At 37.7% G+C, this 12,448-nt stretch overlaps 1 protein-coding gene across 3 annotated transcripts in view; it reads left to right on the top strand.

Moving 5' to 3' along the window:
- Positions 1 to 1,188, top strand: part of LOC149143612 (uncharacterized) — a 115,394-nt gene extending 114,206 nt beyond the window's left edge. For all 3 annotated transcript variants that reach the window (XM_089447113.1, XM_089447112.1, XM_089447111.1), the window contains exon 7: positions 127 to 1,188. In XM_089447113.1, the coding sequence (XP_089303239.1) occupies positions 127 to 897 (771 nt within the window). In that variant the 3' untranslated portion in view covers positions 898 to 1,188. The remainder of the gene's footprint in view (positions 1 to 126) is intronic.
- Positions 1,189 to 12,448: the final 11,260 nt, after the last annotated feature.

The following is a 12,448-nucleotide window of genomic DNA, read 5'->3' as shown; positions in this document are numbered from 1 at the left end:
GAAACCATATCTATTCCATGCATTTCCTCTCCTTAAAACTAATGATAAAAATTATTATCAAATATTTGGATATTTCTTTCGATTCATTCACTCATAGATGAGGATTGTTGGTGTTTATTTTTGCAGCCGATTACAGAAAATGCTTTACAGGATCTTTTAAAGCAATCTGAGCTAGAAAAACAAGAATTGCGTGAGCAGGAAAGTATTCAAGGTAGTATTCAACATTTTGTTGCAAATAATCCACAGAAGTTGGATGAGAAAAGGAAATTTTCTGTTGGAGATCGATTTGAAAATGTTACTTTCATGGAACCTTCTAAGTATGCTTTAGGAAACAATCGGCAAATATCAGAGGAAAGGAGAGACAGTTTCGCATTTCAAAATCCTGGAAAAGGCACTCAGGATGAACCTTCTAAGACTATGTTTTCAGAAGAACAGCAGATATCAATGGAGAAAGGAGCTAGTTTATGTGTTTCCAATATGTCACCAATCCCCAAGCACAACAGACTTAGTTATGATCTGGGAGCTGAAGGTATAAATGATGCTTTCTTTGAAGCCCGGAAGGCTGCATTGAATGCTTTAGCTGCAGTTGCTGACCATGATGCCAATTTGATTTCACGTGGATTAGTCAGAGTACCCACTTTCATTTCATGTGCAGATCCTACTGCAAATACAGATATGGATGTTGATTATCTTGGCTCCTCAGGTACTGGCAATGAATATGTAGAGGCACATAAAAAGAGACATGGAGAGCATCCGGTGGGAGGAAATCAAGAACTTCCTCCTAGTGGCCTCTTGAATGGTTCAAAGAGTGCAATAAAAATGCTGGAAGATCTAATAAGTGGCAATGAAGAGTTTGACATACATAGCAAACATGGAAATTCTTTTTGTCTGTACTGACACAATGTAAAATAAATCGAGACAATAGGTTACAGAAAAGCCAAGGTTTATTATAATGTACTTATTTTTACTCTTGAATCTGTTGTCGGTTTTTTGGATGAGCATCGGAATGTGAAGGCTTCAGCTTATTGTGCAATAGTCAATTTATTACTAATAGTCATCCGGAAAAGAAAGATCTCTATATCATTTGTGATGTTTCAGGAACCTTCCATAGATGCATATGTAGGAGAATGCAACTTCATTGACTCTAACATGGTGAAAGGATTAATAGGACTTGCTTATTTATTATTATGCTTGGATTTTGATATTCCTTTTTCTTAAGCAAAAAACGACAGAGAATTGCTTATTTATTATGTAAGGAACTTCTGTTAATCTTGCATCAACTTTTCAAATGTGATCTTTGCTGGCTTCCAGAATTCTCTATATAATAAAAATTCTGGAGATGTTCACAATGTCAAATTATATGCACAAAGACTATTGATTCATCAGAATTTCAAGTCCTGCAAATACCATGGGCCATTTCTTAGCAAGTGAAATCGTTATACATATGCTTTTTCACAAATGAGTTATGGTAATCGTGTGATCTAAAATGGATCCCATTCTTTTTTTGTCTCATGCTGTTGGCAAAGATATTTCCCGAATTCATCATAAACGTAGTTGCTTCTTTGCATCGCTGCAAGCTGTGTTGCTTGTCCTTAAGTTCAATCCTCGTCACATAGTGAGCATTTCTAAAATATCTCTTTGGAATTGTGCGTGCAATTGGATTTGAAGAAGATTCCATCATGGGTGTGGCAACTTTACTGAAATTAGGAATTGGGTAGTTGGTACCCTAACTCTAGATTTGTTTTATAAATATACATTTAAATTTTATTTGAAAACAAAAGAGTGAAAAAAGTTTTGGAAAAAACCATAAAAATTAGATATTAAGCTGTTTCTGTCTTAGTCATCTGAATGTTCATGATTCATATTCGAGATTCAAATTCACTATTCATATAATCATACATAAACACAATTCATGATTAAAATTTCTAATTTATGAATAATAAGCTACTAAAATTTTAACAAAAATTTAGATTCCCACATAATTTTTTTTTTTCAAAATTATAATTTTAGATGTCAAAATTAGCATTGAGAAAGTACATTAAGAGATTCAAATTATAATGCTAAATATAGAAATGAGTGTTTTCTTGCTGAAAAGATAAAAAAATGATGCTCACCAAATGAGGGCGCTAATCCACTCTCCGAATGCCTGTTGTTATGTTGCCAGTCATTGTGCTAATGTTGGCAAAATGCATGTCACTTATAGTGTTCTTGCCTCTCAACCTCTCATGATTTGCAAACGAAAGTGAAGAAATGATGTTGTGGCGTTTAGGTCTTGTGTTTTTAGGGTTTAGGTTTGCTATCTATGGTTGTGGGCCCCTTTTCCATCCTCTTTTCTGTTATACACCCTTTATTTTCTCGTAAAGTTTTGTTTTCTACATTTTATTGGTTCTTTTATTTTTACAAATAATACGTTTCCTCATCCTAGAAACCGATCCATCACATCCCAAACCATTTCCATTTACAGGAAAAAAATTCTGAAATGGTTCAGAGATTTGGAGATTCTGTTTTGACAATTCAGTGATGTAATGCCTGCCCTAGGCGGTTCTTGTAACTTTGATTATCTGCATGGGGACCCAGACTTGAAAAACTAGTGAAAGGATGGTTGATAGATAAAATAGTTGCCTTGATTTGCTCTCTGCTCAAGTGATCTTTGTGCTTTGTGAGTATGGCTGCGCAGTCCACAGGTCTATATAAGATGCTATTGCTAGTTTGTCAGTCCTCATCCATCATGCTTTTGATTCTAGCTGCTAGTTATTGTACAGTTAAACATACATATACATGGTCTCTTATAGGACCTGCATACCTTGATCTCTTAGTAGTGTGTATTTATTGGTTGCTGATGTTGAAAAAAAATTGACAAAATGAATGGGTGAATCTATATCCATGATTGTAAAACACCTGCTTATGGGAATATTGAATTGATTTCTTTAGTGTAAAGCCCAATTTGTGCACAATAGAACGGACTTCCTACTGTCCTAGATGTTCATATACATCTGTAAACAAACTATCACTAGTGGCCATCCACCTTCTCAGACATTTTTCTCCAATTCTGCTGGTTGGGTTCATCTTTAGTCAATCATATTTATGCGCAAAGATGTACGTAACAATATTGCAGTTTGATGCTCCTAACTTCTGCTGACATTTTGTGTGAAGATGCTCAAAATCACTGAAAGGTGATTGCATCCAGAATTACCCCATCCCGACTTTAACACGCAAACTTGAAGATTTTAATATTCTTTCTCTGTTGATGTTCATTAAACTGTTCTATTCACCTTATATCTCTTTGGGTATTTGTTAAACCGTTCTATTTGTCTATTAATCTGGATATACAGTTCTTGAATCATAATATGTAGGGCCAATTTTTATCTATTTCAACAAAGTCATTAAAGTATTTGTTTCATTTACTTTCATAATGATCTCCAGGACTACATTCTTCTAAAAGTGCCTTGTAGTTTTTATTGTTTGGTTGAGCATGAATTGCATGAATGCAGACAACAAATATCCATTTTGCAAAAATGAGAAGGATAGGTTTGTAACAGGAACAAAGTGCTGTGACACTACATCTTACATGGGAATATAAAAGATCTATACTAACTGATAGGAACATAAGTAATATGGTAAGCCTATCAGTGAAATTTTATAGTCGAATGCAAGTCATCCCCAAAGGGAACCATGGCTGTTTCAGATGATGAAGGTGAACTTGGCCTTAAATATGGGGAAAATTAAGTACAAGCATTTAAAATTAAATACTCCTTTAAGTACTCCTTTTGGCTATTGCAGCAAGAATCATGATTAGTTGGATTGTAGAGGAAGCTTGATTTAGTAGAGTTTTTGGTATTAGGTGGCATATGGGGTTGCCTATACACATTACAGACAATTAGTAGATATTATGAAAGTCAACTTAGTTTGGGTGCTATTGTGTAGTATAGAGTGTGTTGAAGGCTAAGATTTGAGCCTTTAGAGTGTCGGTGCTTGGCCAAGTTACAATGTGGTTGATCAAGTCAAGGCAAATTTGATCAGCTGGCCAGCTGAAATGATTGCTGAATAATGGTTGGGTAGAAAGTAGTCAATCAAATGGGCATTGATGTTAGTTGAAGTGATTGCTGAATGATAGTTGGGTAGGAAGTAGTCAATCAATTATTGATGTTAGTTGAAGTGATTGCTGAATGATGGTTGGGTAGGAAGTAGTCAAATCAATTGGGCATTTGTTGCCATGTAACTTGTAACTCTGAATCATAACCAATCGGTTGGTTCTTACAACTCTGAATCATTGCCATGTAACTTGTAACTCTGAATCATAACCAATCGGTTGGTTCTTACAACTCTGAATCATAACCAATCAGTTGGTTCTTATATATAAGGTCTTCAGGGGTCTAGACCTTGGTTATGGTATTTTTGCATTTGATAATTTTTAATACATTATTCTGTTATTTGCTATTCTACCCGACTTATAAATGGATGCGCATTTTTTTACTATGATATTGAATTATTTCAAGTAGACATTGCTTTCATTGCTAAAGGGAAAGAATCATTTTAATGAGACTGATTGGTATGGTGAATGAGATTAGTATGGTGAATGGGATAAGATTATTCATGTTAAAAATCAGGGACAAGAGTTCAAACATAACAGTAATGTAAGAGTGCCACAACAACTCTTGCATACCAAAACAAAAATGATACAAAAGAAGAAAAGTAAAGTCATGAGTGGTAAAGGTTAACCATTATATTGAGTTTATCTTGCCTACCTAAAGAAAAATGATGCAAAAGAAGCAAAGTCATAAGTGGGAAGGTTTATATGGAGATAGACTATAGCACATAGATTCACCACATTGTCTTTTGTTGTGCAAGTAGGAATGACTTATTATATGTGATATACGTACTTTATATTAGCATAGAAATAAGGTTGTGTCCATCAGCATAGTGGACTCTCTTATGTACCATATATATGACAACCTTCTTCAATGCGTACCATTATCCTTGTATCATTTCAGGTTTGTTGTATAATTATATTTATCCTTTACGTACTTTATATTAGCATAGAAATAAGGTTGTGTCCATTAGCATAGTGGATTCTCTTATGTACAATATATATGACAACCTTCTTCAATGTGTACCATTATCCTTGTATCATTTCATGTTTGTTGTATAATTATATTTATCCTTTGGAGAAGATGAACTTATGTTAATCCCTCTATAAGTACCATGTTAACCCTAAAACCCCATGTTAAGCTCTAGATATTGAGTGATTATATTTGTATTGTTATATTGTTATGTAAGTTCTATCTTTCATAGTCTCATTTTATTATAAATGTACATTTTGCCTTATATTAAAGAGTCTTTGGATCATTGAATGTTGTCTTATACATTGTACTAATTGTAAAATGAGGTTTCTCCCTCGAAGTGGATTGTAATAATTGGTTTCTTATCATTTTTAAGTTGCAAGGTTCATAATACTTGGTATCAGAGCCTATGAACCTAGGGTTTTGCTACTTCAAATAGGTCATTTTGGTATTTTCGCTATAACATTTTTTTCTGGAATGTTTCAAATGGTGAAATTTTGAGCATGTCAAGGAGAAATCTTGAGGAACATTAGTTAAAATTTCATATTTTGGTTTGCTATACTTTCTAAAATATATGCTATGGAAGTTAGGGTTTGTGATTGGTCCTGAAATCTTTTTCAAACAAGTCATCTCAACATTTTAAGTATAATTATTTTCCGGGGATGTTTCAGATTGTGAAATTTTGATCAAATATAGAAGGAACCACAAGGTATGTCTAGTTAAATTTCATATTTTGGTTCAACATAATTTTTAAGATATACCTTGTGGAATTTAGGACTTGTGAATGGTCCTAAAATCAGTTTTAAATGAGTGATCATGAGAATTTTGCTGTAATTTTTTTTTGAGACACTTAAAACTGTGAAAATCTCAAAGACCTAAGGAGACAACGAAACACCTTAGGTAAAAATTTCATAATTAGATTTAAATAATTAGACAAGTGGCACACTATACAATTTTGTTCTTAGGAAGGGGCCAAAAATTAACAAATTTTGAGAAAGTTAAAAAAACTTTTATTAAGCACATCAAATTTTGGTCAATGTATGGAATTATAAAGAAAACATATCATAGTATTATAGGCCAAAATTTCAAATTTAAAAGGGCTCAAATCTTAGAGATATATGAAGAAAATTGCTAGAGGGTCATTTAGATAATCTCAAAATTAAGGTTTTAAAGGTATGTAACTTACAAGTAGTATAACTTTTGATTAGATCCATTTTTTCTTACTAAAAGTTGTGATAAAGACTAGCACTATTATTATTCCTCCAAATAAAGCTATTACACCAATCAAACCTCCTAAAAGCTCATCTGCGACTCATGAAAAAAGTGAACACTTAGATATTAGGTTCTCCCAATTAAAGAAGAAAGTTAATAAAATGGATGGTAATATGTTTAAAAAGGTGAATTTATTAGGTTCTCAAGAAAACCTTAAAAGAGAAATGATGGATGAAATGGAAAAAAGATGACTGAAAATAAGGAAGAAATGCAAAATGTCAGGGAATATATACAAAACCCATTAAGGAACAAAAAACTTACAAATCATTATATTAAAGGATCTTCCTAAAGGGATATGGAGATCCAAAGAAATCATGAAGGAGAAACATGGTGTTGAGACCCAATCACATATGGGGAGTACTTTATCACAATTGGAGAGTACAAATATTGAATCACAAAACCATAATCATGAATTTTCAATCCAAAAGTTTGTGTTAATTTTCCATGATCTTGGGTCTAGGTTAGAATCTTAAAATCTCTAACACTATCAAACTAAGAATCTCAATGATATTACTTTGCACAACGGAATATAAACAACAATAAATCACACACGAACAAAATATAAATAACTTTTTACATTTTTCAACCCAACTTCGTTATATTAAACAACAGTGTAGGGCTCCTGTACCAAGGATAATGGCCCTCATACATCCACTAGTACAAGATACAAACTGGGGCTTAGTGTAAGTACATCGACAACCAGTTTGCCCTCAACAAGATACTCTGACCATCTGGGTGTCGCATGCTCTCTCAGCTCTTCTTGGTCGTACCCTGTACCTGTCTGGTCCTTTGGCTCCCGATCTGCAGCTCCTTCCACTATCAATGCTCCAAGTCCATCCAGCCACTAAACCCCTACTGTCAATCTGCTCTCTAGTCGTGCCTTAGTCCATCAAGGCCACAACACATCGAGACTCCTGTTGAGTTGTTCACAACTACACTTCTGAACAACTTTCAACTACCCACTATTTCTCCTCAGCTACTCGGGGACTTCCACCCATGATTGTCTTCTTGCACTGCTCAAATGAATACCAACATAGGGTGCAAAGAATTGCCACCTATCACTACAATATGTCCATCTCCGACAATGAACATGGGCTAGGAGGACTTCCCATCATTTTATGTAGAAGTCCTTCTCCACATACAAGTCTCGGGCTCCACAAACTGCTCCTGGTTTATCATACCCTTGAGCTCAAGAACTGCCTCTCTTGCAACTACCTTTGTCCATCAAGGTGTTGCTTAACGGGCTTCAACTTGGACACTATCACACTGTCTTCCAGCAGGCCATAAGTGCCCAATCACGTCCACACTTCGTTCACTCTCACACTGCACTCCAACAGACCATAAGTGACCAAGTCCATGTTGTAACATTTGCACCTAGTTAGGCCATCCCCACACCTAGGAGACCCTTACACATGGCTTCCCACAGAATTCTCCACATCTACCCTTTTCTTTGTAATAGAGAAGCTATTGCACAAATCTAGGCTCCAAACTTCATTGTGAAACTGCATATTGGTTGGGGCTTCTAACATGCCACGTCAACACTACCTCCTCGGCTTCCACAGGCTGCAACAACTTTGTCCACACTAGGGCACCTACATCACTCCATAGCGGGATGTGTTCCTAGTTTGAGTTCCTTCATGCCCAAGGCAACTCCAACAAATGGTTCCCAACAAACTACAAAGTAGACTTATCCTAAACTAGGATCAAACACCTACAAAAATTCACCAAAATACATACCTCTGTCCACTGTTTGAACTCTGCTCCACTGCTGCAAACTAGGGCATCATCACAATCCCTTTTCCAACCTTTTACTTCTGCCCAGATTTGCACCTAAGGACTGCAACTATCCTTCAATGAGACGTTGTCCCTCCATGCTGCAACTTTTGGGCAGTTTCAAGTCCTTAACATAGACTGCCCTCCCTTTATTACAACTGCACCCAACAACTCCTTCAAACAGGCCTGCGACAACCTCTTTTGAGGAATGTCCCACCTCAAACAAGCCCTCAAACAACCCCCTCTTCCTGTAGCCCTCCAACAATGCACTTCAGCCTTATCTCCAATAGCTCTGTGCTCCTGAATTTGCTTCAAAACAACCCTTCAACCTTTGTTGGTCCTGTCCTCCTTGTTGCGGTCTAGAACATAGGTATCTCCTTATCCAACGAGCTCTTTGTGAGGTAAGTGTTGCACAAATGGATGAGGAATAGTTCTCCACAACACCTCTTATTTATACTAAACAATAGGGTTTCCTCCAATGTCACTCTAGGGCTTTTACAACTGTCTCATGGCTTATTAACTCCAAACCGACCTAGACATACATGTGCAAAACCCAACCAATAACTTAAAAAATCATATCTCCATTTCTACAACTCGGAATCAGATGATTCTTGTTACGTTAGAATCATCTCGTTGAGAGCTATCATCCTCATCCATCACATGTCGAAATGTGCTCATGGTTTTGGTCCAAACCCCGGTGGGTGCAAAACCCTAAGCTTGGGTTTCAAGCCCACAAGACTACTTGTGGCGCTTTTCCCTCCAAAACTCTGAACCCTAGGGCTTGGAGTACCTCCCAAGATACACAAAAATCAACACTCGCTCTTAGTGAGGGAGGTACTTCCAAGACTAGGAAGTAATGATCATCATCTGACAACACTAGCCCATCTGGTGCCCATCACTACAACAAACCCTGTAGAATGAACCTGAAAATCTCGGTAGTGCCTCTGCCTCATCACATCCGAACCTGAAGATCCCGAACCTCCATAGGGTTGCTCCCTCTAAGGCTAGATTCCCTTTGAGCCTACACTATATCCACTGGCTCAGTCCTCCAATCACTCATCCTCCTGGATCAAATCACACTCGTGCAAATCCCACCAATCTCGGATATGAAACATTACGATTTGATGAAGACTCTAGCACGCCAACATGTAGTCCATCACATGAAGCCATATCGATCAACCTCATCTCTTTTATGCCAAAGAAACCCTCGAGTTGCCCCAACCATCCATGACAAATCAACGCTAGTCCATGATCAACAATCTGCCCTACAACAAACTATTTTTCATGACGCTCACCACCAAACCACAAGAACTCCCAACCAATCTCATTGCCAATCCAGTCAAGACCACATCTCCATGTCTTCAACTGAACCCTCTGCTCCATGATCTAGACACCCATGACTCCCTTTGAGTTTCTTCGATGTGCACAGTCTGATTCAATGTCCCTCAAAGTAGCTCAGACACTCTGTGATACCATGTTGATTTTCCAAAATCTTGGGTCTAGGTTAGATTATTAAAATATTTGATGCTACCAAACCAAGAATCGCAACGATACTACATTGCACAATGGAATATAAACAACAGTAAATCACACATGCACATAATATAGACAACTTTTTACATTTTTCAACCCAACTTCGTTATATTAAACAAGATATAATACAATAGTTTAGGGCTTTTGTACCAGGGATAATGGCCCTCATACATCCACTAGTACAAGATATAAACTAGGGCTTGGTGTTAGTACATCGAAAACCAATCTGCCCTTAACAAGATACCCTGACCATCTGGCTGTCGCATGCTCTCTCAGCTCCTCTCAATCATACCCTGTACCTGCTCGGTCCTTCGACTCCTGATCTGCAACTCCTCCGTTTATAATTGCTCCAAGTCTATCTGGCCACCAAACCTAAGTTGTCAATTTTCTCTCTAGTTGTGCCTTAGCCCATCAAGGCCACAACACATCGAGATTCCTGTTGAGTTTTTCACAGCTCCACTTGTGAACAACTCTCAACTGCCTACTGCTACTCCTAAACTACACAGGGACTTTAGCACACTATGGTCTTCCCGTGCTGCTCCGATAAAGACCAACATAGGGTGCAGAGGATTGCCACCTATCATTGCAATATGTCCATCCCCGACAATGAACACGGGCTAGGAGGACTGCCCATCATTTGTTGTAGAAGTCCTTCTCCACACACAAGTCTCGGGCTCCATAAACTGCTCCTGGATGATCAGACCCTTGAGCTCAAGAACTACCTCTCTCACAACTACATTTTTCCATCAATGTGTTGCTCAACAAGCTTCAACTTGGACACTATCACGTTGTCCTCCAACAGGCCATAAGTGCCCAATCACGTCCACACTTGGTTCACTCTCACACTGCACTCCAATATACCATGAGTGACCAAGTCCATGTTGTAGCATCTACACCTAGTTAGGCCATCCCCACACCTAGGAGACCCATAGGCATGACTGTCCACAGATTTCTCCACACCCACCCTTTGCTCTGCAATAGAGGAGCTACTGCACAGATATAGGCTCCAAAATTCTACTGTGAAGCTTCCCTTTGGTTGGGGCTTCTAACATGCCACATCAACCCTACCTCCTTGGATTCCACAGGTTGCAACAACTCTATCCACACTAGGACACCTACATCAATCCATAGCAGAATCTGCTCCTAGTTTGAGTTCCTTCATGCCTAAGGAAACTCCAACAAATGGCTCCCAAAAAACTACAATGTAGACTGATCTAAAATTGATCCTAAACTAGGATCCAACACCTACAAAAATTCACCAAAATACATACCTCTGTCCACTGTTTGAAGTCTGCGCCACTGCCGTAACCTAGCGCATCATAATAGTCCCTTTTCCAACCTTTACTTCTGCTGAGATTTTCACCTAAGGACCACAACTCTCCTTCAATGAGAGGATGTCCCTCCACGTTGCAAACTTTAGGCAGTTTCAAGCCCTTAAAATAGACCTCCCTCCCTTTATTACAACGACACCCTACATCACCTTCAAACATGCTTGCAACAACCTCTTTTTAGGATTGTCCCACCTCAAACAAGCCCCTCTTCTTGCATCCCTCCAACAAGACACCTCAGCCCTCTCTCCAACAACTCGGTGCTCCTGAATTGTCTTCAAAACAACCCTTCAACCTTCATTGGTCCTGTCCTCCTTGCTGCGGCCTAGAACAAAGGTATCACCCTCTCCTACGAACTTTTTGTGAGGTAAGTGTTGTACAAATGGATGAGGAATAGTCCTCCACAACACCTCTTATTTATACTAAACAAGAGGGCTTCCTTCAATGTCATTATATGGATTTTAGAACTATGTCATGGCTTACTAACTCCAAGTTGACTTAGACATACTTCAAAAATTCATATCTCCATTTCTACAACTCAGAATCAGATGATTCTTGTTACATTAGAATCATCTTGCCGAGAGATATCATCCTCATCCATCACATGTCGAAATGTGCTCATGGTTTTGTCCCAAATCCCAATGGGTGCAAAACCCCAAGCTTGGGTTTTAAGCCCACAAGCCTACTTGTAGCGCTTTTCCCTCCAAAACCCAGAACCCTAGGGCTTGGAGTACATCCCAAGATACACAAAAATCAACAGTTTGATGGTAACAATTTTATAACATGGGTATTCTATATGGAGAAATACTTTGATCTACACCACGCGGTAGCTATACAAAAGGTAAATATTACATCCACGTTTCTATAACAAGATCAACATGTATGGTATCAAGGGCTTTGCAAAAAGAAAAATTGATTCTATTGTATCTTGGTTCATTTTTATATAGAAATTGATAGCACACTATGGGGATATTAAAAGAAATACATTCTCTAGTCAATTGGTAAATCTTCCATAAAAGGTCTAGTTATAAAGCACATTCAACAATTCCAAAAGTGGAGCCTTAAGGTAAAGAACATTTTAGAGGATAATTTGCTAGACTTATTTATGATAACTTTAAAGGATAGTATCCAACATGAGGTGTGTCTCTTTAAACCTAAATCTCTAAAGGATGTTTTTAGTATAACAAGGAAAGTTGAAAGTTAATATATGACTATTAGCAAATTGATCACTAATAATTATAGAGAAAATAATGCTTCTTCTCCTTAACCAACAAGGTTGACACCTTAGCAAATGGATGAAAGAAGAGCAGAAAGGACTATGTTTCAATTATGACAACAAGTAGATTAAGGAGTTGTTGATTGTGTTGGACCCGCCAACATGTCAGGGGATCTCCCCGGTAAGAAGTCCCAACTATACCTCAGACTGTTTGGAGTAGGAGTCCCAACAGTGGGTAGTATGGTATTGCCTTGACGCGGTTGCGC

The sequence above is a fragment of the Pinus tabuliformis genome, chromosome X, assembly GCF_031772625.1.
Source record: "Pinus tabuliformis cultivar Carrire ecotype Pingquan chromosome X, CPIR1, whole genome shotgun sequence".
NCBI lineage: Eukaryota > Viridiplantae > Streptophyta > Pinopsida > Pinales > Pinaceae > Pinus > Pinus tabuliformis.
The sequence above is the reverse complement of the archived record's forward strand: the minus strand, read 5'-3'. Positions and strand labels throughout refer to the sequence as shown.